The 26,504-nt window shown below is 34.5% G+C and overlaps 1 protein-coding gene across 1 annotated transcript in view; it reads left to right on the top strand.

Annotated features, from left to right (window-relative positions):
• Positions 1-26,504, top strand: part of LOC111047396 (GTP-binding protein Di-Ras2) — a 46,198-nt gene that overhangs the window by 12,503 nt on the left and 7,191 nt on the right. The window contains exons 2-6 of the mRNA XM_022333143.2: positions 3,384-3,429; positions 19,962-20,144; positions 22,061-22,185; positions 23,760-24,037; positions 25,904-26,094. Of these exons, the coding sequence (XP_022188835.2) occupies positions 20,105-20,144; positions 22,061-22,185; positions 23,760-24,037; positions 25,904-26,094 (634 nt within the window). The 5' untranslated portion in view covers positions 3,384-3,429; positions 19,962-20,104. The remainder of the gene's footprint in view (positions 1-3,383; positions 3,430-19,961; positions 20,145-22,060; positions 22,186-23,759; positions 24,038-25,903; positions 26,095-26,504) is intronic.

Consider the following 26,504-nt stretch of genomic DNA (forward strand, 5'->3'; position numbering starts at 1 on the left):
TTTCAGGAAGCGAATTGATAAAATTTTCAATATGCCACCATTTTGTTCCTACAAGAATTAGGGAGCTGAAATCTTCCCAGAATATTTTTGGAACCTTCTTTGTAAAGTGTGTAAAATTTGAAAACAATGGGTGCATTAATGGGCACGTAATAGAAAATTGAACGTGAAAACCTCTTCGTGGGACACCGTGTATATTTGTACAATAGAATTGAGTCTACAAATATGAAATCATGATTGCAAATTCGCGAAGCATTCATGATTCGCTTGATAAGAGAAATACACTCTTTAATGGACTCAATGTATTTAGAATAAATCTTGTTTTCTCTGTGAACAGAGAAGGTCGTCAGTCGCTATTTGAACACAGCTTTTTTTTCGATCCTACCCCTCAACGTTGGTTTTTGAATTTCGAGAGCACAGTCTGCGTCCTCGCGCCTCGCCCCCCACCCTTCCACTCCAGAGTCACTGGTAACCTGGAAATCATGGCCACTGTTGCTCAACGATTAAACACCTAATGAATCTTTCTCGGAGTAGATTGTAAAGACATCAAAAATCGCTGAAATTAATGTCTTATCACTTCTGCTTCAGGATCATTATAATCTACTTTATACAAAACAGCACACCAATTCTATTGGAACATCAAAAAATTCGACGAGGTTTTTTGTGTTGAGCTGTCAAGATATATTTGAAGACTCATAATTCTTTCTGAATAATAAAATATAAGAAGGGATCAAAGGAGTAATTTCTTCTAAGATTTTATGAGAGAATGCTTGAAATTAGCAATCTTAATACATTTCTTCAAAGCTTGTCATTGTTCGTTCATTGCTCAGTCCGGAGTTCAAGGTGAAAAGGAAAGTGAATTCATGAATTTCGCCCCGAATGACTCTCTTTGAAAGCAACAAAAGTTGATTAAAGCTTTAATTAAATTTAAGCCAAGTGCTGGACGAAGTTTATGTAATGCACTGTCTTCATCAAATGAAGTTCTGATTCTAGAATTGCAGAAATTTAAGTAGACAGTAATAAAACTTGGAGCTCTAGAGCTTCAAATTGTAAACTTCTAAAAGTTTCTGGTGTAAATATTCTTTGTATATTCAATCTCGTTACTTTGTTATTATTGGAAATTTCCATCTCATTTTCGGCTCAAGATTAATACCTTCAACTGAATTATTGTGTTTGATGTAAGAGTTCTATAAATCTATCACTCCAAATACTAGAATAGCTTCTGTTCAAGTGAAAAATAATATTTTACAGCTTTGTCAATGAAAATTTATTTATCGTTACTTATCAGAAGTTTTCATAAAATTGTTTTGATAAAGAAATTGAAAATATTCTAGTTCAGACGCGATTTGAGTATCAAATATACAGTATAAGGATGGTTTTTCCAATACTGCTTCTCATGCCTAATAAATCGAGATTCTCCAAAATGTTCTCTATAAGTATGAAAAATTCTGGTTGATTAAGCGAATTTAGCTACTCTACTATGGATTTCCCAGCTTGTTGAAAAATTGCTGAATTGATTTTTAATTTTATCTTTGTTTGATAGTTGAGCTTCAAAACAAATACGCCATAATCAACTACTGAATTAACAATATTGTATCAGATAATACAATGGAACATTTTTAACATTAATAAATTATCTATAAACTCTGAACAAATACAGTAAAATCTAAACGCCACAGACGTTAGACTAAAATGATTTATGTATTCATATCGCAGTATAACAAGGTCAATTCAATTAGTGTCTGAAATTGCAATTTACACTTAATATAATGATTAATCTGTCTTTATTTCCTTTATTTCTAAATCAAATGAAATCAAATATGTATTACGCGTCAGTTTATTTTGTTGATTTCGATTCATTTTAAAAGACTAAAGTTATTCATGCTACAAATTCTCGTGCTCTTGCTCTCTGGTTCATGTTTTATTTATTGGGAATACCAAAATAGTGAAGTCTTTGCTAACAATATATTAACTTGAGATATTTTTTGGAATTATAATAAAATCACAGAAAAAACGCTATTTACAGTGATACACAATCACTAGTCATTCTCAGCAGAGGTATGCATTATCCGTAAACAATATGCCATACAGGAATTGAAATGCATATATGTTGAGTTTATGTTAGCATTTCTGATAAATAAGATCAATGCTTTCAATTTAACGAATGCTGACAGTAAAAAATAATCTGACTACAGTGCTCTGGAGTCTAGAGGCAAGCGCTCGCAGAAGTGAAAGAGAATGTTTGCGCTGGAATGTCATGAAATAATGTTATTTCTGCTTGAAAGCATGGCACGTTTGCTGTAGTTACTATGTATACAGTGAATATAGTGATATTTTGGAGTGAATAAGATCAGGTCGATGTGCCGGTATCAGCTGGTTGACCTTGAGGTCCGTTTCCAGCAGGAAGTTTCAGTGTATGTCTCTTATTGGAACAAATTCTTTGTCAAATGTGGATGGTTGAGTTTTTTAAGTTGCAAACACCGTTTCCTGATGCCAAATTCACATTATTTTGACAAACGTTAACTTGAGATTCAGTTAATTGATTAGGGAAATCATGATATAGAAATGTATTTTCAAAGTATATAAATATTTCAAAGTATATAAATATTTTCAAAGTATATAAATCTTGTTGAAGATATTTTCTATTTTGGATAGAGTATCTACAACAAAAAACTTGGATCGCTTGACTTTCAATGATAGTTGACGATGAAAAATCATGAGTATCGAGAACAAATTGACGTAAATATACGTAGGCCTAATTAATAACTGAAAATTATAAGGCTAATTGTAACAAATTGATAATAGACAAAGGCAGAAAAAAGGCAAATGAGTTCCTAGGATAGGAAATCTTGAATCTTACGAAGATAGAAAAGTTTATAAGTATAATAATTAAAGGTGCATACAGATAAAGACTAAACGATCACGCGCATTTTGCTTTCAATCAGCTGATAATATGCTTATTAAATATGTATTTTAATTTTTTGTACAAATACAGATAGAGCGTCAGCTGAACATCAGCTGATTAAAAGTGAAACGCGTGTTCGTGACGCATAAGTCTGTACCCACCGTAATAAAACTTCCATGAGGAGAAATCACTCTCATAATCTCAAGCTGATCAAATTCTACTATATAATTAAGAGTTACTTATATTATTTTGTTAGAGATGCTTTTGATTTGATTGTATGAAATTTGAATGTGTGATTTGATTTTGGAAATAATCAAATAAATGGATCAATTATTAACTGATAATCAATTTAATATAATGCATTCACATTTGATGTGATAAAATAATTTATTTCATAATTTTCCATAGTTTATTGCTATTGGGTAGTTCATTACATTTTTCTTTCTTAAATAATTTATCATTTTTTCAAATTTATTTTCAGATTACTTGAGAGCCATGCAGTTTAGAACACCGAATACCTCAATATGGTAAGTTGATCAATAATAACTAATATACATAACTATTAGGTTATTAGCTGAGACGCTTGAATGTATTAGAATGTGAGTGATAAAATATACAGTAATAGAGAATAATCATTTCCGTGAGTATTGATATCAATAATAATGTAATAACAATACAGTCACTTGAAATATTTAGCAAAACACGAAATTATTTTAATGGAATCGAATACAAAAATTACCTCTAATCTGTCCTGATCACATTAGCAGGAAAATATTGAACTCTCTCGCACCTGTTATATCTGAGATTGACTCTGAAGCTTTGTTGAAGATTAAGTTGATTATGAAATCCTTCTACAGAGTAATGGAACTTTTTGAATTGAGAAATTTTTAAAATGATGTGATTCGAATTGAATTATTTTTTGTCATTTAAATATCTTAATATTTTTTACATATCAATGTGACTATGTATTTGACTTGTGTCAATATTGTATTATTGTACAATGAATGACATCAATAAAATTGAAATTGGAATTGGATCTATCATTATTTCAAGTTCTCGACTATATTCATATCCATACCTGCTGTTTCCAGTCGCTTATTATGAATTTGCATATATCTTTTCTTAAGAAAAAAACATGATATGATATCAATAATAATAATCCAATATAAATAACCCAATTTAAGGGTTCATTGTGTTAAAATGAAATACTCCCTCATCATCTCATTAAAGACGTTGGATGAATATCAACATATATTTTCTAGTGTCAAGTGTAAATCGGTTCTTCTTCATAAATCCTACGAAATTATGAATTTGTAATAATAATAATAAATTCATGTCTGAGGAATGGTTAGTTAAGCAATTAATTGAACAAAATTTTAAACATTATCCATATTGATTGCTAGTGCTCTCTTATGGGCTAATATTTTATTACATTCAGTTGTTGAATTGTCTTGAAATTGACGAGGAATAAATCAAATTGAATGGATTGAGATTATGCGGGGCGGGGCGGGGCACAGGTGTTCAGCCATGTCATCCATTATCTTGTGATCGGATGTGAGATGAATGTTTCGAAAACCCTGCAAGCGAACAGCCACGTTACACCTCAAAGTTTGTTAGGTATTAGTAGGGATGAAGAGGGTGGAGAATTTACTCCAAACCTAACCCTCGAGCAATGCACACTTTTCACTTTTTGCAGAAGTTTTGCCCTCAGCATCATGGCACACCCACCTTCACTTTACTACTCTGCCAGACTCTTAAAAGTGTTTCCAATGTTATTACCTGCCGCGCTGTTCGAAACTCAACGCAAGAGTTGATTCAATAAAATATTTAGAACTTTCACCCTCCACCGTCAGGCAACCCATTATCGCGGCTCATCTTTTGTTAATAGGAAATTATGGAGCGAGATTTGCAGCTGCGTTATGGAGTAAGACTCGGTCTCTGTGTTATGACTGAGGTGGTTAAATTCCACGAAGATCAACTCCAGAGTTCCTACGATATTATTGATTGGTGTGCAAATTAAGTTATTGATCCTCCAGTTCAATAGCGCACCCTTTAGCATATATTATTCTCCTCACGAGTTTGATTGACTCTACAAAAACTACAGAATTCCTGTGATATCTTTATTGGTTGGTGTAATATTGTGTGGTAAAACATGTGCGTTTTGAGTTATTGGTCAACCCAGTTGGATAAACAATCATACTCTTCTTATGAGCTTGATATTGACAATTTCTTCTTGATTTCATGAAGAATTTCTGTGATATTTGTGGAATATTAAGTAAGAGAGATTGTGGGAATTGAGTTACACTCAGTTCAATATAAATGCTCCACAGTATACTCTCCACATAACATTGATTATTCACTTTTCTCACTAGAACTAACATAGCTCTACCAATATTTTTATTGAAATCCTAGAAACCTCTCCACACAATGGAAAGAGGCTGCTGTCTTTCAATACATCAATTCTACTCAAGTTAAAGTTTTAGGATCTTGTGCTAATTGAAAGCAATAAACTGAACTTGAATTTTTAATTTTCTTGCTTCCGGTATTTTTACCATTTCAACTTTAGAATATGATTATATATGAATATGAATATATTACCATTTAAACTCTACATCAAAATCAAAACCGTGGTTGTGAATATGAATTTTATCGAGAATCACAAAGTCTAATCGGGTTTCAGTAGCTTAAGCACCATCTCGTTTTGAACGGAGATTGATCAGCTGTTCTTTAACCTGGAATGTAACGCATTATACCACTACCTCCGTAAACAAAGATAGTGCATGACAGGTGGTTGATGGTAACGTCAGCACAGGTAGGGCTCCTACACCAATCAATAAAAACACTAACTGATATAGATCAGCTGAAGCAAGTTTTTATTGATGTAGGAAACCTACCTGTGCTGACGTCACCAGAATGCACTAAGGCTTTGTTTACGGAGGTAGTGATTATACAATAATAAATAATTCGACCATATCTTCAAGCAGTCATAGTTTAGCGATAACGTATATGTGGCATACATTATTTTTTTTCAGAAAAATTATGGCTTTCACATACTTGATCAGGAAAACGTTTTCTGGTTGAATCTCTCCAATTGGAAACTACAAAAAAATATATGGGTGAATATATATTGAAGCATGCATACCGCGTGGGGAAATCGCAATAATTGAGAATTGTATTGAATACTAAACTTGCTCTCGTATTGTGAAACACATATTTCTCATTTATTATTTATGAGAGGAATTCTCAAATGATACTTGTTCTTTTATTGTAAAACTCTCATTCTTTATTATTCATTTGTGAAAGGAAAACTAACTCTTCATGATCCAATAATAATAATATATTTAATAAAAATGACTCATTAATAGGTATTCCTTCTAAAAAATTTGATAATTCTGTAAGACAAGTGATTGGTTGAATGCCTGTTTGAAAGACTACGAAAGGATGACAACCTCTTCAACCAACTCGGGGGGCATTACTATTCTAGAAATTACACTCTCATACACTTAAAACAGGATAATGTGTGGTAAATTCCAATTCCTTTCAATCTCCACATTATTTTCCTATAATCGGAGGAAATAATCGGCTATAATCGGTTGGGCATAATTTAAGATTTTTTTTTCAAATTGCAATTTATTCAGTTTATAATGCATTTATGATGTGTGTTATAGTATCACCTCATACTCTCTTTTGTTCCATATTGTGGCTTTCTATCACATAGAGTGTGAGTGATTTATATGTGATAAAAATTATGTTTATAGATTGTGCCTTGGTCACTGAGTAGAAATAATTTTGAAACCAAATTTTTTATCGAAAATTCAATTGAAATTCAATTGTTGATCAATCCAATTGATTAACAAACAAAATCATCAAATATATTTTTACCTATGACGTTGAGACAATGCAGGAGGCTTTAGAAAGAATGACCAAATTTCCAAAATCTGTTTTTTCAATCTTCTCATACTAACAGTTTTGGGACGGTTTGAGCCTGTTTTTCTCTCCTCATCTCAACAATATAGGTATGTATTATGTTTTAATGGATCAAGATCCAAGGTATGTACTATTTATTAAGGGATCAAGATCCAAGGTATCACAAGTCAAGTATGGTGTACCACAGGATTCCGTGCTCGGGCCGTTGCTTTTTATACTAATGATAAATGACCTACCAAGCTTTGTGAAGGATCAGACAATATTGTATGCCGATGATACAACTCTTGTAAATGAGAGTAATGACACCCACAAACTTGAAACTTCGTCGGCAACATCTATGTATAAAACATCGGATTGGTTTAGAGCAAATGGGCTCCTACTGAATGAGAGCAAGACCCAGTCACTGCTTTTTGGTTAGGGGAGCTACCTTGTTGAACTATTCTTCTTCTTCTTCTTCTTCTTCTTCTTCTTCTGCTAGTGCCTATTCGTTCCGAATATTGGCGATCAGCCTGACTATGAATATCTTATTTACAGCCATCCTGAAAAGTTCTGTTGTAGTCTTGGAGGATCAGGTATGCAGGTTTTTCAGCCATGATATTCTCCTTCTTCCTGGTCCTCTTCAGCCATAGATCTTTCCTTGGAGAACGGATTTCAGCAGGCCGTATTTTTCTTCATTGCGCATGATATGGCCAAAATATGCAAGCTTCCTGCTCTTGAAGATGTTCATCACTTCCAAATCCTTATTCATTCGCTCCAATACAGCTTTGTTGTTCACTCTGTCCATCCATGAAATTCTCAATACTCTTCTATACAGCCACATCTCAAAAGCCTTGAGTCTTTTTTCAGTTGACTTGGTCAATGTCCATGACTCCATCCCATAGAAGAGTATTGAGAAAATGTAGCAATGGAGGAGTTTGATTTTGATGTGCATATTAAAGTTGTGACTCTTGAACAGTTTCGCCATCTGATTGAATGCAGTATCCTCTCATTCTATCCTTTTTGAGATCACGTACAGGTTCTTAGAATTATTCCAGCCCTCGCTTTTTCTATTCTGCATTTTACCTCTTGATAATGATCCCATTTCTCATTGATCAAGGTTCCCAGATACGTGAACTGTTGCACCCTCTCTATCGGTTTGGTGTTAAGCATCAAGTCACATCCTCCCACTGCTCCCTTACTTATCACCATGAATTTTGTTTTGCGTACATTGATTTCCAAGCCATATTGTTCACTGACGCCTCCTATCTTGTTCACAAGCTCCTGCAGGCTGTTCATGCTGTCAGCGAAGATTACAGTATCATCTGCATATCGGATGTTGTTCAAACGTTCTCCATTCAACAAAAGACTCTCATTTCAGTATTCTCAAGGGCCTCCCTGAAGATTTCCTCTGAATAAAGATTAAATATCAATGGTGAAAGGATGCAGCCCTGTCCAACGCCTCGTAGAATGTCAACCGCATTGGTCTGCACCTCTGCACTGATCCTTATAGTAGAGGACTGATTCCAATACAGGTTTTGAATGATTTGAAGATCTTTCTCATCCATTCCTGTGCTCCTCAACATCTCCATCATTTTGACATGCTGAATCCTATCGAATGCCTTTTTGTAATCGATGAAAACATGCAAAAACATCACAGTTCATGTTTGTTCAGCGTTGGAACAAGACCTGTAGACCTGTACAGTGTACAAGGCATGTGTTGTAGCAACTGCCTTCATGTGCGCCAAACTGTGTGTCTGCCACTCTGCGAATCACAAATCTTGTCGATTCTCTGATGAATAATTTCAAGGAACAGCTTCAACATGTGACTCATGAGGCTTATGGTTCTATAGCCACCACATGTCTTGGCTCCCTGTTTCTTTGGCAATATTATAAATTCGGAAATCAGCCATTCATCTGGGATGCTTCCAGAATTGTATATTTGATTGAATATATTGGTAAAGAATTTCATTGATCCATCGTCTAGAAGTTCAAAAAATTCTGAATGCACCCCATCTGGACCCGGAGTCTTCCCTTCTCTCATGGCACCAATAGCAGCCATTCACCATGATACTAGGACCAGACATATCCTGTACTTGCATTGCAGGTGGTTCTCCTCTTTCATCAAAGAATATCTGTTCTACATACTTCTTCCAAGCCTCCTTAAATAGCCTCTCTATCAACTATCAGATCTCCTGCATCAGTCACAAGCCTCCCAACAGTTTTCCTCTTAAGCCTTCCTGTCACCTCTCTCACCCTTCTATGTACATTGACCTCATCAAATTGGCACTTCTCCTCCAACTCTTTCTCCTTTGCCTCTCTTGTCTTTCTTTGGATGGACCTCTTTAAGCGCTATCCAAACTCTTTGAAAGAGTTTGACCTCTTCACACTCTTCTGAAAGTAGTAAATTTCTTGGTATTTTCGTGGATGAGATGCTGACTTGGCGGCCACATATTGAATGTTTGACTGGTAAACTCTTTAGAGTTATATATCTTTTACACAACTTAAAAGAGCATGTGACCTACATGTATTTGAGATCAACTTACTTTGCGTTTTTCCATAATCTGCTATCATATGGAATTATTTTATGGGGAAACTGTGGTGATATGCGGAGTGTGCTTGTACTCCAAAAAAAAGCTGTTGGAATAATTTCTAGTGCAAAACTCCTTGCCCATTGTAGACCGCTCTTCGTGGACATGAAAATAATGTCAGTAATAAATGTATATATTTTTAGATCACCAATGACGTCACACCGATCATCTGTCTGATCATTGATCATGTGTCAAGAATGGACATTGATATGTCCAAAGCTCCGCCAATTTATTTAGATGCATAACAATATTCTCCATTTTATCTATAGTTATTACAAATTGTTTTTTTCATATTATATACAGCTCAATAATTATTTTCTTAATTTATATTTTGTAAATTCATCCATAATTTTGCTGTATTGTAAGCTATTGTATATAAGTGTATGAGCCAGTATATATTGTAATCTACATAAATAAAGTACTCAATCAATCAATCAATCATTAAAAGATCGATATGCGCGTGGCCAGTACCTTCTATTCCAGGTACCCTGATACAGATAGAGGTGAACTGAATTGACAGCTGTATTTTAGCTGATGGTTGAGCTGTGAACTGGTCTGGCATTGATTGTCAAATCATGCATGTCGGAAGATAAGCTCAAACTCACTTCATTCGGCACTCAGTTGGCCTCTACTCTGCGTCACTCATCTGTAACAGAAAGAATATGGCAAATGTGCGGCCGCAGCCAAATTAAAAAGTCATCCAACGGTGACTAGACAATTTTCAGAAACAACTATTTCGTATTCTATTCTAAGAAAGATCCGCTATGTTATGCGATGCTGATCGGTGAGCTTAGAAACAAAAAAGTAGATGAGGAAATGTTGTGCCGTTGCTCAGGTTTATAATATTGTTCCAAATTTTAGATTGGTCTGTCCATTGTTCAAGGGTTCAGTCTGATAGTCTATAATCTGATTGATATTCCTTATGGATCTCAGCGAAGGATTGCCCTTCCTGGAATAGAAGAAGAATATTTATCCAACATTCATGGGGTGAATATTTTTCACCCAAGAGAGTGGTGGATTTTATCATTGGTATTCAATTTTGTTTTTTCTCACCAAATCATCTTTTCTTCGCTTAATTTTTTGACATCAATAAGTACTATAATAGAGGAAAGAATCGGCTTATACAGTGGATAGGAGATTAACGAATGACGCATCATCAAGTCTCAACTACTGAACTGATTATCTTAAAATTCTGCATATAGATTCTCAATTTACCGAGGATGGTTATAGGCCTATTTTTAATTCTTGAAAATATCATTACGTTAAGTTTTCAGTTTGTCAAGTCTTCAATTCATGCTTCCAGTTTTTTTATACTTTGATATCTTTGTTTGAAAGTGGTCATAGATAAAATAGTGTATTCAACGATTTATTTTCTATCTTCTCATTCTTCTTCTATCTGTATATTATCTAGCATTGGACAGAGAGGAATGGGGAAGAGGTATAGACTTGTCCTAGGGCAGAATACTGATGATGATGATGATGATGATGATGATGATGATGATGATGATGATGATGATGATGATGATGATGATGATGATGATGATCTGTATATCGTATTTTTCCTTATCCACATTATACAGCATCGGTAAAAGTATGAAAACAGCTGAATATTTCTTTTAAATTGGAAATTTGACAATAGGTCTGATTGGGGATCCTATTCTAATAAAAATAACTACTTTTCTGTAGTATCAAAACCCTGGTTCGCCATTTTGAATCCAATTGTTTTTTTTTAATTGGAAGTTGGTCATTATTATGATAAATGAGTTCGATACAAAATTTCAAGAGAAAATGAATTGAAAAGAATGAAGAGAAAATGAGAGCGCACATCGATATCTGAAACCGTTTGAAAGTTATTCTTATTCACATTCAAAGATACTAATAAATCATCTATCTTCTATAAAGAGGAGAGAATCGGGTTATACATGAAGCGGAAAGGAAATTCACGAATGACTTATCATCACGTCTGAACTACTAGTCTGATTTACTTGAAATTTTGCATATAGATTTTTAATTCACCGAGGATGGTTATAGGCCAATTTTAAATCCTTAAAGATTTCAGTAGGTCAAGTTTTCAGTTATTCAAGTTTTTGATTAGACCCTTGCGGAGCACGGGTTACCTGATAGTCTTGAATAAATTAGATTCAACTTGGGTAGGGATTCAATATTATATATTTCTGAGCACTGGGTGAAAATTAACATTAATATTGAGTTTCTAAGTTGATGCGATTAAATTCGTGTTTTATTTCCTAAAAACCAAATGACAAATCTTGAAATGGTGAAAAAAGAAAAATATTTTCTTGAGAAGAAAAGGTTTCAAGGGAAAAGTTGCTTCCTCATTTAGATATTTTGACTATTCAGGATAAATTCAAATATTATTTATTAATTACAAATCACTATGACTTGATTCCAATGTCTTCACGACACCAGTAGTGATTTCCAAACACTGCAAATTTTATTTCAAATATCCATGCCAAGTTCAAACTTTCAAAACTTGAACTCTACACTTTTTCGTATGAAGGAGGCCAAGCAAGCCAGCACTCTCTTGTGGAAAATTATGGAGTTTCGGGTTTCCTCAAAAGGGCTCCCTGAGATATCTTATAAGAAAGAATATCTCAAGGTTTTTCTTTTGAAATTCTTCTTGTAGGCCTGTAGGTTTATGATGCTCGTGAAAAGGCTGATAGCCTACTCTCTTGCAAAATGTATATTTCTATTACTGAACTAGTAGTTCTGTGAACAGTAGACCTCGCACAGTTATATAAACCGCAGCCTCATCTTATACTGTCCATCTGAGTAAATCCTGTCTGTATGTCGTGTCGGCGAGATATCGGTGTAAAAACGGCTAATGGCTCTTGGGGTTGGTGTATCAGAAATGTAAACATTAAAAGCTAATCTCCTTCAAGACATACTGTCAACAGGACAGCCCGAGTTCAAAGCAGAGAAAGTTTGAGAGACAATAATACTATGTTATTTTAGTTATTAATTGCATGCGCTATTGCACGCAATCAATAGTTCGTTTATTTATTTATTCACAATGGAGACAACGGGTTTCCCCAAATATGTCATCTTAACAATAAAAATTGTACAAATACAAAGGAAAAAAGAAAAATAAAGATAAAAATAATACAAACTTATGCAATAATAAATAATACAAACAACGAAAATAGCACCTCATTCAAAAGATTTCAAATACTTATGAAAAAGGTAAAAATAGAACAAATTGAGAATTCAAAATTCCAAAACTTATAAAAACTAAATAATATAATAACAAATATTGAACAAAAATTTTATCAATAATCACATTTTTTAGGAAAAGCCCTTTTCAATCCCTGTCACAGTCATTTATCAACTTACACATTGAAATTACAACCAAAAATGTCCTCAGCTTTTGATATGAACTCAGCTGAATATTTTATTGAATGATACTTTTTCCATTCACTCATCCAAGAAAATTAAATTTGTCATTGTATTTCTATCACTGGTTTGGAATTGATTCAAATTTAAAATAATTTTTTTTGACTCTCAACAGCTTCATTCAACGATGAATAATTAAATTATTCGTAAATCTCTTTCGGTATCCTAGGAAAAATAAGAGACAGCATAATCGTAAAAATTATAATAATGAATAAATTGATGTGGCATTGAAGATCATCGAAAATCCTTGACTATAACTAGAGATTCGATTGTTTTCAAACAATTGGGATAGCAATTAACCTTTTTATCCGTTAACAATTGAAATTAAAAACTTTTCTTACGTACTATAACCTATAAGTATACATCACAGCGGGGATGGTTTTTTCAACTACTGGTATAAGAGACAACGGGTCTATTAAAAGTAATTCCAACAGTTATCGTGTGCTTTTCACGTCAGGTGAATTTCCTGGTAGCGTGTTTTTTGGAAGATTTACGATTCTGGTTCATTCACAAAGTTTTTATTCTTGTTTACAGAGCTCGTCCTTGAGCAAATGTAACGATAATTTTTCGGGCATTGTGTAGAATTACTCGAATTGTCTAGAGTAGCTGCTGCATTTGAATTACTCGCCAGACACGCAATGACCCTCTTCGCCTTGGAATCATTCTGAATACTGAATTGCGTTTTTTTACAGTATAATGCTCTATTCAGATGCAATGTGCAAACTTCCAGGTGATCTATCATGTTTATTTTGGTAGAAGATACTCTTGTCGAGTTATAAAGGACATGGTGATAAAGTTATGTGAGAAATGTGATTCATCTAATCTGCTGTCAAGTAGTTTATACTGATTGCCAAGTAGTTTGTACTGGACAACCCAGTTTGCAAAATTGATTTGAGACACACTTTTGAGTCAAAGTAGTATCCCACGAGAACAGAAACCTTATACAGTAGTTCAGCTTCACCAGAAAAATAAAATCTGTATAACTGCCATCAGACAAAAGAGTAAAAAATCAGAACCAACTCGAATAGAACTACTACTGTTTCCATTAAATTTTCGATAATTATGGTCCTGGATTTTCAATTAATGAGTTCTTCTGTGTTCCTGGCATTTCTATCAAAAAAGTATTGTAGATTGTAGATAGTCGTATAGAATATGAATGATGCAATTGGCAACGATTCTGTAGTAAATATCCTGAAACTCAAAGCTTTTTGGAAACGATACCTAGATTTTAGAAATTGATACCTAGATTCAATAAAACGATACCTAGATACCTTAGAATTCCTGAATTTCTCGGAATTTCAAAATCCTTGCAATGTTCTGATTCCTCAGAATCATGATCTCCCTAGAGTCATGAAATGGACGACTACTATTTGGTGTTGATCCATGATCATGAATATTTCTTCTTTTGGAGTCAAGATTTTGGTTTCTATTTTTATGATTTTATATCTCTGTGAATATAATTATTTTTATAAGTAATAATCAATCAAAAATTAAATGAGAATCACGTGATTCATTCTACTATTGTGAATGGTTGACGTGCGATCCATAACAAGTTACCCGATACAATGAGAAATTTGGATGTAATAGGTAATCGAACTAGGGGGAGAAGGTTGTCGGAAAACGTGTTTTGAATGGAAAATATGGAATCGTTGAGTTTGAACAGATAGAGGACTGGAGAGTCACGTTTTCCAATTAGGGCTACAGGGGGTCGTTTAGTTTGCCATTTTCAGAATGTAGAAGTGGAAGGTGACTGGGATTTTTTGGAAACCACTCGCTCATCAAATCGACGTAAAATCAGGTGCGCTACAAATTGACGAGTCGATGACATTGGAGAGAGATGGCTCTTGCCATTGAGCTGCTATCTGATCGGACTGATGATGATTTTATAAGCGGAGAGTTTTTGATTGGAACTTTCTGAAAAAAGAGAGGGAATGAGGGAGAAAAGTGAAAAATACGATAAGGGGAATAGAAGAAGTAAAAAGTTGATTGGAAATACTATATTATTCATTAGGTATTTTTTCATTGAAAGTCGATATAGTATTGTTTTTTTCATGAAAAGAGTGATAAAGTGAATAAAGTAAAGTTATTTACTTCAAACATGAAGTAATGATGTTTAGACATTCGTAAATACCTTCTAGTATTATGTAACTTCATTATAGAAGAATTGTGGTGGATAAATTCAACTTTGAACACTGTATTGAATGATGGATGTTGAATAAGTTACACCATTTTCACTTATTTTGAAATAGTTTCAACTCCAAATACGAAAGAGAACAGGAGTTGAATTGTTTGATAGAAAAAAGAGGATGAAAAGAGAAACGGGATGAGTCTATTGTAAAAATTACAGGACAGAATAGAAAAGTAAAAACTGTTAAAAGAGAAGACAACAAAGTGAATGTATTATTGTCGTCAATAACGTACATTCGTGAGAAATCGTGTTGATATTCCTCTTTTATCTTGTTGATATTTTGATCTAACTTTCTCAAAGTAGTTAAAACTAATAAAATAATATAAACACTGAGAGAATGCTTTTTTCTCTAGAACTCTTCACTTGCCGATCGCATAGATCTAGATTTTGTTGTTTCATTACAACCCATGTGTAACTATCAACCAACATCGAGAAACTGTAACAACTACTTAAAATGTTTAAGTAAAATTTAAATTGTGATCAATAGATACAACCCATGTGTGCTGAGAATGAGAATTTGTGAATGAGTCTGAGAGAAGATAAAGAAGATGTTGGAAAGGTATGAATTCATGAAAGAATACTAGAAAATACGGAGAAGAAGGAGAAAAATAAATGGAAGAAGAGAGGTGAGGATATCATATTGGCTATGAAAGAAAAGGAAACCTACGGAGTAAATGGATAAGATTGAGAGATAAAAGAATAGAGGAGCATAGAGATGAAGATCAATTGATTGATTGGTTGCCTTCATTTTCACCTTGAAGAAAAAACTTAGGGCGCAGCCGCCTCTCTTCATCTCGACCCTTTTATACAAACCTAATTCGACTACCCCTATAATAAAAATAGATTTCTCTCATATCCAATGAGAGAAATCTATTTTTATTATATTTTTAAGAAGAAGAAGGAGAAAAATAAATGGTAGAAGAGAGGTGAGGATATCATATTGGCTATGAAAGAAAAGGAAACCTACGGAGTAAATGGATAAGATTGAGAGATAAAAGAATAGAGGAGCGTAGAGATGAAGATCGATTGATTGATTGGTTGCCTTTATTTTCACCTTGAAGAAAAAATTTAGGGCGCAGCCGCCTCTCTTCATCTCGACCCTTTTATACAAACATAATTCGACTACCCCTATAATAAAAATAGATTTCTCTCATTGGATATATCAATACACCGAAGAAATAGAGAAATGGAGTTTAAAAAAGAGGTGTTGAAGAGAAAATTTGGGAAAGTAAAAGGAAGAGATATTTATAAAAAGTAGAGTGTGGTGTGGCAGCCTCAGCCAGCCTGAGGGCGCAGAGTTTTGGACGCGACTCAATTCAATTTATTGTCGCAGTAGAATCAACACCGACCTGGCAATTTACGAGGCGCTCACTAAAAAAGAGAGCAAATGACTATGCTTTATCCACCATCTAGAAAAGAACTCTATTTAAGAGACATGGTCTGAGAGCTTATTTAATATTTATTCGATATTTACTTACTCACGGTACGCTTGCATAGTAAACTCTACAACATGCTCTACGGCAAGCTGGTTTAATTCAGCTGTAACTTTATTAGATTGCGTGAGCAGGGGTTTTTCCAGTGGTTAAACTTGACCTTTTCCTCCTTCTCCGTCTGGTCTGGCTCCCTCGACGAAGTCTTGTTTGTACTTCTTCTTTGCACTCTATTATTCAATTTATTTTGACCAGTACTTTTTGCCTGGGAGTGAAATTGCTGCTTTGTTTAGAAAACTCGGTTGAAAGAAATTGAAAAAGAAACAGTTTGGTATTTTTCTGGCACAAGGAAAATGATCAAAACCATTATAGTTCGTACACTGTGGAGCTTCTTGATGTACAGAATAATATTCCAACCAATTCAACTGGATGACACAACCATGCGCTTGGTGAGACTCAAACCCATGGCAGGAGTTCTGACAGGAGTTTAAAATGGTGGTTGATGTCTTATCCAACTGCAATATTTCAATCTGTATGAAATTTCAAAACCATGAAAGTCAGGAACTAAATACTATGTTCCAATTGGATTTGAAGCTACTCTCAAACAATTTCAAATAAACGATCAGTCATTATTCAATGATAAACAAAACAAAGTACGATAATTAACTTAGTTTATTTAGTCCATATTACTTGAATCATGCAATGCAAACAATACATAACTAGAAATTCCCAGTAGACTTGAAGATCACACCACCACATGAAGTTCAAGACCGATGAGCCATAATCTGCACTGTGAGCTATTGGCCATGAATCACCCACTCAACTGTAATCAAACTATCAGGGCTGTGGAAACTGTACTTGATAAACAAGACCAATAATAGTAACATCAAAAGCAGCGAATAGTACTGCAATATTATGATCGCAATTTCCCAGAATCTCTGCCACTATACTAGACAATGGGTAATAAATTATCCAGCTAGCAGTAATTCATTGGAATTAGATTCTCGTCTGGAAGCCAGGACACTAGAGATTCCCCATACTGGGTTGCAGGTACCTAATTGCTTGTACTTGAATATCAACAGCATCGCATGAACATTTGCTAAGTAGATTCATCGATTTATTAGCAGATGCTTTGCTTATTATCATTATTAGGGCATAGTACGGGCTCATCATTATGAGAATATGCTTATGAGCATGAACAGAAGCAATAACTTATATCGGTATGTAGTATAATATGCTCTACACCTCTACTGAATAATCGAGTTCTATTAATACAAAAATAACTAGGAAAATTATGCGGAGAAATTATTATAAATTTTAGTAGGCAACGGTATTATATGAATAATTATGTACAGCACATATCAGACACTTTGGAGTTTTATGTCAAAGACAGATTTGAAAACACTCAAAAACTTATGTTTTCAAGTTTCAAACTAAATTAGGTGCGTATGCCTTAGCCCTTAAAATTACTGTTTATTATTGTTTTTACCCGGATTGTATTTGTATATGAATGAATGAATAATATGAATAGGTTCCTTATGAATAGGTACTGGTACTTCATAGAATATAATTGAAACAAAATTAATTTTATCAATTTCATAGGTAAACCTCTCATAATGAATTGTACTCAACTCATTTAACGAATTCTAATTCAAACTAACAGATTTGAATGGGCTCGATACAATTGATTTTATGGTTGACTGAAAAGCAGGAGAATGCTGCTAATGATTCTCACATGTGTATGGCTCCTGTTGATTATTTAATTTAGGTCAGTGCAGAAAAACCGGTAATTGATTGAGAATCTCTTGGCTATCTGTTAGCTGAGCTGACATCGAGCAGACACCCTTCCAACAAGAAAACCGAGAGCGCGGCTCTAATCTAATCGGTACTGTTGGAAACGGTTTTGCGGGAGACTTCGTCTCCCAAAATATACTTGAGTTGAATACGCCACATTGCTAATCAATGTTCCAATGGACTTGGCCACTTGGGATGCTCAATAAGTGAAGTGTCGGTGAGCCCCTCTCACTCGATCTCAGGCCCGTTAATGAAGGCCCACTTGAAGTCTATCTTGAACTGCACCGATTGTTGAGGGTATGCTATCTCCTCTCCTATTGGCTGAAGATAATATTCAGACCTACTTGACCTGATGCTTGGTTTTTGAAGAGGCTGCTCCAAATTATCCGTGGGATGGAAGCTGGATACTTCAGCTTTGCATACCACAAATTATTCATAGTTAACAAGGTGGATCTATTTTGTATTGTCTTATTTGAGATTCATTGTTGTTGCATTATAATTGAATTCATATCATAGGTGAATCATAAAATTATTGTAGTCTCCAGATTGTTGTTTCATTATTAGAATCAAAGCGAAAAGTCAAAAGTGCATTGAAAAAAACAATAGATTGAAGGACTCTTGGAGTATATTTGGAGAATAAAGACAACATGGACATGGAATTCATTGATTTGATCACTATTTTCTATTATGGAATGATGGGATGGAATCAGAATGAAGATTAACATTGCTAAGGTATATTTAAAACGAAAAATAACACTCTCTTCTATTAAATTTCATACACCGTAGAATTGCTCTGAGAATTTTAAGATAAGTGGGTATATTTGTCTGTTTATATGGAAAAATTGATGAATATAATTTTGGTTAAGATCACCCAATTATTTTCCCTTTGACTAATCCAAAAATAATCCCATTAGCCTCAATGAGAATGAAAAACATAGATTTAATTTAAAATTACATAGAATTTTCTCATAGTCTGATCATAGCACTGCCAATTCATTGTGTAAGCAGCTCTTACAAGTTAATTTTGGGAAAATAATAATGAGCGTCTTTGTCTGATCAAATTGACAGATAATAAACTATTCTCAGTTACAGCAAATGCTTCCATCCTGTTTGGATGACAAAAATGAACTGAATTGTTACATAATATCGTCCATACAAATGTAAATTGTTTCGGTTGCTGTTATAGGATAGCCTACTGTAATAGAATGGGAATTTCAGTACCGTGGGCTGTCTGTTATGTAGTTACAATTTTTAAATACCATCAAGGAAATGGATGTTCCAAAAAAATTGTTGCCTTTTCCTATAGAATCATTAATGTTGCAATTGTAATAATTATTATCCTCTGTGACTGTAATCCATTGTTTTAAAAGCAATAATTGTGATTGTTTATTGTTTCCTGGAATCAACAGAGTGTAACAATGAATCAGATTAAAAAATGTCAACCTTTCGTAATGAGATAGTGAGATTCTTCTTGTATCAAAAATTCAATAAGGAAAAATAAAATTGGCGTGAGTGATAGATAAATTATTAAACTCCCAATAAATTATTTTATTGAAAAAATAGTTTGAAGGTATACCGGTGTCGAGTATTGGAAATGGTGATACTTATATTCCTACTCATACAATTTGAGTGTAAGATGCACAGATAATTTTTATTACAGATTTCAATATTAATATTTTTTATGAAATAATTATTTGTTTCAATGACTGCGTGAATTAATCTTAACTTTCTATTTGTTATAGGCTCTGAGTGAAAGTTCACAGAAGTCATCCTAGGAGACATCACAAGTAACAAAGACTTGCCAATTGAATACATATCTTCAATCAGGAAATTCAGAAACTGTGCTAAATCAAGATAAACGAATGAAGGAGTTTTCGATTGAGTCATGTGCGATCAAGAAAGAATTCGACTCGTCATTCTTGGAGGTGAGATCTACATGCTCTTCAATCCAATGTGGAAAACTAAATTATTGGGTTGACATCCTATGATAAACAAAGCATAATTACAGTTGCTTTTGTGAATTGGATGAATGAATTATCTATTTGGGTGTTAATGTTAGTTGAGAGTTTATTAAGTGTCAAGTTTGCAAAACAATAGCACAATATTTGACAAAAAACAACATTGAACTTAAATTATTCTCTTATGTTCAAGGATGTGTTGATGACAATTGAAGAAAAGTTTTAATTGAACAACAACAATAATAGATTACTACGGTAGGTTACATTTATGGAATCCTCAAAGTTGAAAAAATCTTCAACTGGTTCTTAACTTCTCAATTATCAATCAAAATTGAAATTGAGTAATTCATTTTTGCCAAAAATTATGTACAGTATGTAGGTATTCTTTCATAACTTCCAATAAACGGTACAGGAACAGTTCATTAGATACCTACTTATTTTATTTCAAAAGCTATTTGAGTACTGGATAACTTACAAGGTGGTGCTCTGCAAATAAGCTTGAAGTCAATATAGGCAAGACAACCTTCATTGAATTCTCAATCCACAGACTTCCTGTGAATCAGTTGGAGTTTGAGGTTGAGGCAAAAGAGTTACTACCCTCTAATGCAACGGATTTTTTGGCGGGTTCTGTGGATCAGGGATTAACATGGTCCTCTCATGTTCAATCTCTTTCTAGGAGATTAAACTCAGCTGTGTATGCAATGTCCAGGCTCAGGAGGGTATTAGTTCATGAGGCAGTGATCTCCGCTTACTATGGATATTATGAGTCATTACTGTCTTATGGGATATTGCTGTGGGGAGGATCAAGATTCTCTGCCTCTATCTTCCGTGCCCAAAAGAGAGTCCTAAGAATCATATTTAAAAAGCCACCCCGTTTCTCGTGTAGATCGCTGTTCAAAGATAATAGAATTTTGACGGTTCCTAGTCTCTATTTGTACCATCTGGCAATCTTTGCTTATAAAATGAAATATGTGTTGTGATCAACACAATACAAGATACAGGGGCTTAGTCAGAGTTGAACAGCACATGGCAGGGTTTTATGAGCACAACCCAAATTACATTGGCAAAAAAATGTTCAACTGTTTACCCCAGAATATTAAAGCTGCCCAAACCCTAAACTCTTCCAAGACTAATCTAAAATGGTGGCTATTAGAGAAATGTTTTTATGGGTGGCGAAGTATCTTCGACCATTGAATACGTTGCATTAGTTATAAATGTTCTATGGTCTTAGATATAGGTTATTTGTTATTTTGTTATTTGTGTTATGATGAACAAAATTGTTTTATTATGTACAAAATTGTTGTGTTTTGTGTCAATATCTTGTTTTCTCTTTATTGTATGACTATTGTCGATATGGTGCTTGCCACTATCCATGACTGTATAATAAACCAATAAACCAAAACTTGAGTAGCACCATAGGACGGATAATTGAAATTTTCATGAGGATTTTGAATTTACCGAGGATGGACATACATATTCTCATTGCTATTGATTAAATAATTCTAATTTGATAATTGAAACAAATTTAGGCTATCCAATTTGTGATTCAAATTTTACGTAACTATAAAAGTCTAACCAAACAGTAGGGCATTCTCCAAATGACTCTAATAATATTAGGAATAGAGTAGCATGGTACGGTACTGTACTATACCTATGTCTCCAAGGTAGTAAAATGTCTAAGAAAGCCGTACAAGGTATTATTGGAATATAATATATAAAAAACGGTGGACTTTCTAGATATATACCACACATTTGAAATAACGAGAATATTTCAATAATGCATGATACACTTCATTGAAGATTGTGTTATACATATTTTCTCTTTTCCTGAATAGCATTTGATTAGAATTGATTCATTGCAATTTCTATTTTGATGCTTTCAGGACCAGGAGTTGGGAAAAGCTGTATTGTTAAAAGATTTCTTTTCAATACATTTACCGACCGTTACCGCAGCACTGTCGAGGATCTATACAACAGGGAGTTTGATCTAGGACCAGTCACAATAAAGGTTTGATTGGCAACCACTCTCGTTGACGAATTTTTCAATATTCTGTAATAATTATACTAGGCTGAATATCAACTAAATGTTGATTACATTTTTTACTGGTACCTCAACTGGCCGGCAGGCTCTCTTCGCTCGCCTTATCCGACTAGCCAGGGGACTCTGCCCCCTTGACCCCCGGCTGGAAATCCAGAAATAGGATCGCTTTCGCTTATTTCGCTCGCCTGCATTTTCCATTTGAGCTTAGCCCACTTCCTTCCATAAAAAGTCAAAAGAGACTTTCAGGCTCGATTCAATCACCAGTTTTCTTTGAATTATGTAGTGCATAGTTGCAAAAATATTTATTTTCATCAGAATTAATAAATATTCAGTTATTTCTCAATTACAGACTTGGTAAGGATATTAACATAATTATTGTATTTCAGTATAATAGTTCTTTGAAATTTGAAACAGGAATGATGATATGGAGAACTTAACTTAACAAACATCCATATCTAACCTTATCAAGTATGAATTTGCTTGCGAAATTTATAAAAATGCAATAAAAACTTCAGAAAAGAAACCCTCTAAAAACTTCCTGGGGAAAGGAGACTTCCTTGGAAAACGCAGTTATAGCGCCCATATTGGGCGTATCTTTTAAGTCCTCTCACGACAAAATTTCTAGACCCTCTAGCTAAACTCCTGTACCAAGTTTAATCATTTTCTCTTAATTGATTTTTGAAAAATGTGAGAAAACGCACAAAAACGCTAGGGAACGCAAGGAAAATGCAGTAAAACCGCCCACAATATCTTACGCGTAATTCTGTATTCCTTTCAAGACAATATTTCTAGACCATTGCTAAACTTCTGTACCAAATCTGAACATGATCTGTCAATCAGTTCTTCAGAAAGAGTAGAAAACACAGGAAAACGCTCAAAGACCGCGGAAATTGTGCGTTATTCCTATACCCTCCCACTATAACATTTTTAAACCTCAGCTGAACCTGTGTACTAAATTTGGATATTTTCTCTCAATCAGTTCTAGCAAAATGTGAGAAAAAGCAGAAAAACGCTAGGGATCGCTGGGAAACTCAGTAAAACTACCTATTTTGAGCGTAATTCTAAGTATTCTTGAGAATAAACTAGACCCTTTATGAATTTCTGTACAAAATATTAACATGATCTGTCAATTAGTTATTGAGAAGGCCTAGAAAACGCGGAAAAACGCTAAAAACCGCCGTATAGGCGAAGAAGTCACCCTAGATTCATTAACTGTGATAAACAAACTTTAATAATCCTAGGCCAAAATTATGAGTAGTATTAAACGTATAGAGATGTTCTCTACTCAGTGGTACCAACAATAGGCTAACTTGTAACACTACAATAATTATTCAATTTCAATACCCTAACAGAGTTATTAACCTAATCAACAATAACAGGTAACAACAATAAATTTTTAACTTCAATAACAAAGTTATCAAAACTATCTATATAGTTTTAGGCTACTTAAGTTTTTGAATTTGATTACTAGCCACGAACCAATTTTTCTCCATTTATTATCTGTTGAGGAGATTGTTTGAAAAGATGTAACTTGTGTTTAGGTGGACATTCTGGACACATGCGGCGACCTGCAGTTCCCGGCAATGCGCCGGCTGAGCATAGCGACGGCGCATGCGTTCCTGCTGGTGTACGCAATCACCAGTGCAGACAGCTTTGAGCGCATGAAGTGCTGCTTCGAGGAGGTGCGCGAGCAGCGGGCTGACTTCCAGGAGGTCCCCATCATGGTGGCTGGCAACAAGTTGGATTTGGCGCCTGCGCGGCGCGAGGTCTCCATCGAGGATGTGTCCGAGTGGCTCTTCTGCGAGCAGCCCAAGTTGAGGTGACGGTTGTAGCTTTACAAACATGAAAAAATAGATCATAGTAGCTAATAATACAGTAGCTTCACAAAGATAAAGAAATAAATCATTAGCAGCTTATAGCCTAAAACATGTAACTCCACAAAGATAAAGAAATAAATCATTAGCAGCTGATAAAACTTGTAGCTTCACAAAGATGAAGGAATAAATCATCAGCAGCTAATAAAATATGTACCGTAGCTTTACAATGATGAAGAAACAAATCACCTATTGTTAAATAATGTTGTCATAACAACATTAAATTGACAATTGAAATAACATCTAGTCAATCACTATTAAAATATGCAAGCATCAATATTTCTCATGATATTCATGGTGAATAAAGAAATTCCAAATAGTTTTACCTACACTCAGTGGAATGGCACTCAATCATCAACAGAAAAAAAACAGTCACCGTGACAGTAGCTTTGAAATGTGGCAGGTGTGTTGGGAGCATAGTAAGAACAAATTTATTAAGAACACAGTAAGAACGGATTTTATTAAACATTCCGAAAACAAGCCCAAAATCTGTTATTTTCTAACGTTTAATGCTTTTTCAAGAACCAAATGTACTGAGAATGCTTAAACTTACCGGTACCGGTACCGTACACAAGTTATGAGCATAGTTCTTACAAGTGCAGTTGGAAGTTCTCCAAAATAGCACCAAAAATATGCCCAAAATCGGAGTTCCTTTTCCTGCGTTCTTCTAGATTTTTCTAGAGCCAATCTACAGAAAATGATGGAATTATGTACAAAGATTCAGATAGGGTCAAAATGTTGCTGGTTTAAATAAATTGGAAATTTAATTTATTACAAATAAACTCATACTAGTAGCTCTGTGAACAGTAGACCTCACACAGTGATAAACTACAGTCTCCACTAATTCTATTCATAAACTAAATGTCATCGTGTTGTGTCGGAGAGATATCGGTGTGAGAACGGCTAATGGCTGTTTGGGTTGGTTTATCGACAATGCTTATCATCTGTTGAAAACAACTACTATCATCAGACCAAGTTGAAGGCAGAGAAAGGTCGGGAGAAAATACTATGTTACTTTAATTTATCAATTGCATGCGTCATTGCATGCAATTAATAATCCACTAGACAGCTGATTAATTCTTTAGTCTAATTTTCACGGTAATATTGACGTATGAAGAAGGTTCTTTTTCCTTTTATATTATCCTTTCAAAAAATAAATTGTCATATAAATTTCAAAATACCTTATATATACGTCGACGCGCAATTAAAAAAGGAACATACCTGTCAAATTTCATGAGAATCCATTGCCGCGTTAAAATTTAAATATAAACATAAAGAGAAATGCAAAACCGTCGACTTGAATCTTAGACCACACTTTGCTCATAAAAAATACTCCCCCCCCCCACCACATACCAATTTGAATGGGTCAAACCATTCTTCCAATCACCCTCCCTCTCCCTCACTTTGGAAGAATCCATTTCCTATCACCAATTCGGACCCAGCAAAAAAGTTGGTCCGACGTCACTTTGAACACTGCTGACAATCCCCCTCCCCCAAGAGAATTTCAAAGACGCAATCTGAGTCAAGCACACCCCCTTCCCGCGGTACCACTGAATAACAATGGTGACAAATACATACGAATTTTCATGAAATAAGAGGTTAGTAGGAGATGTGGGTGTGAAAGAGACAATCTCACCCCTATTATACATCCCTACCTCGACAGTCACTCTTTTACCGGTTGAGGGGTTGAGGCTCATGTAAAAACGTGTGGCCTCTAGATACCTGACAGTATGATTGTGATTTGATATTGGATATAGAAGTGATGTAAATTTAATGGAGATGATGACATTTTGTGATTGGTGGGTGAACAGGGCAAAGCTGATGGAGTGCTCGGCCAAGGAGGACCTGCACATCCGCGACATCTTCCGGTGCTTCGTGACGCTTTCGCGCATCCTGCCTCCCGCCGGCGACGACACGGGCGGCCTCAAGCGACGCTCCAGCGCCTATGTGCGCCAGGGTGCCGGGCGCCGCGGCGGCAGTCCCGCCACAACTAGCAGTTCAGGTACAAGACTAATTTTGAAAAAAGGGTGGCAAATTTGAAATTTTTAATGACTCTAAAACATATATAAGTTATATGAGTGAAAACTACATACAACCACAGTATTGTACTGTTAACTTGTTAAGTCAGCATAGTTGTAATTAGCTAGTAGAGTGCCTTTGTCAGTCACTTCTAAATCAAACTTCGAGTAAGACGGATGAACTTCTCTGAGCGCAAATCAGAGTTATTGTAAAATGTGTTTTGTAATAGATAAAATGCTTTTTTAAAAAGTTAATCGTTCATTAACAAACTATAATTTATATATATATATATATATATATATATAATATATATATATATAAAAGCATTTTATCTATTACAAAACACATTTTACAATAACTCTGATTTGCGCTCAGAGAAGTTCATCCGTCTTA

Source organism: Nilaparvata lugens, chromosome 5 (genome assembly GCF_014356525.2).
Source record: "Nilaparvata lugens isolate BPH chromosome 5, ASM1435652v1, whole genome shotgun sequence".
Lineage (NCBI taxonomy): Eukaryota > Metazoa > Arthropoda > Insecta > Hemiptera > Delphacidae > Nilaparvata > Nilaparvata lugens.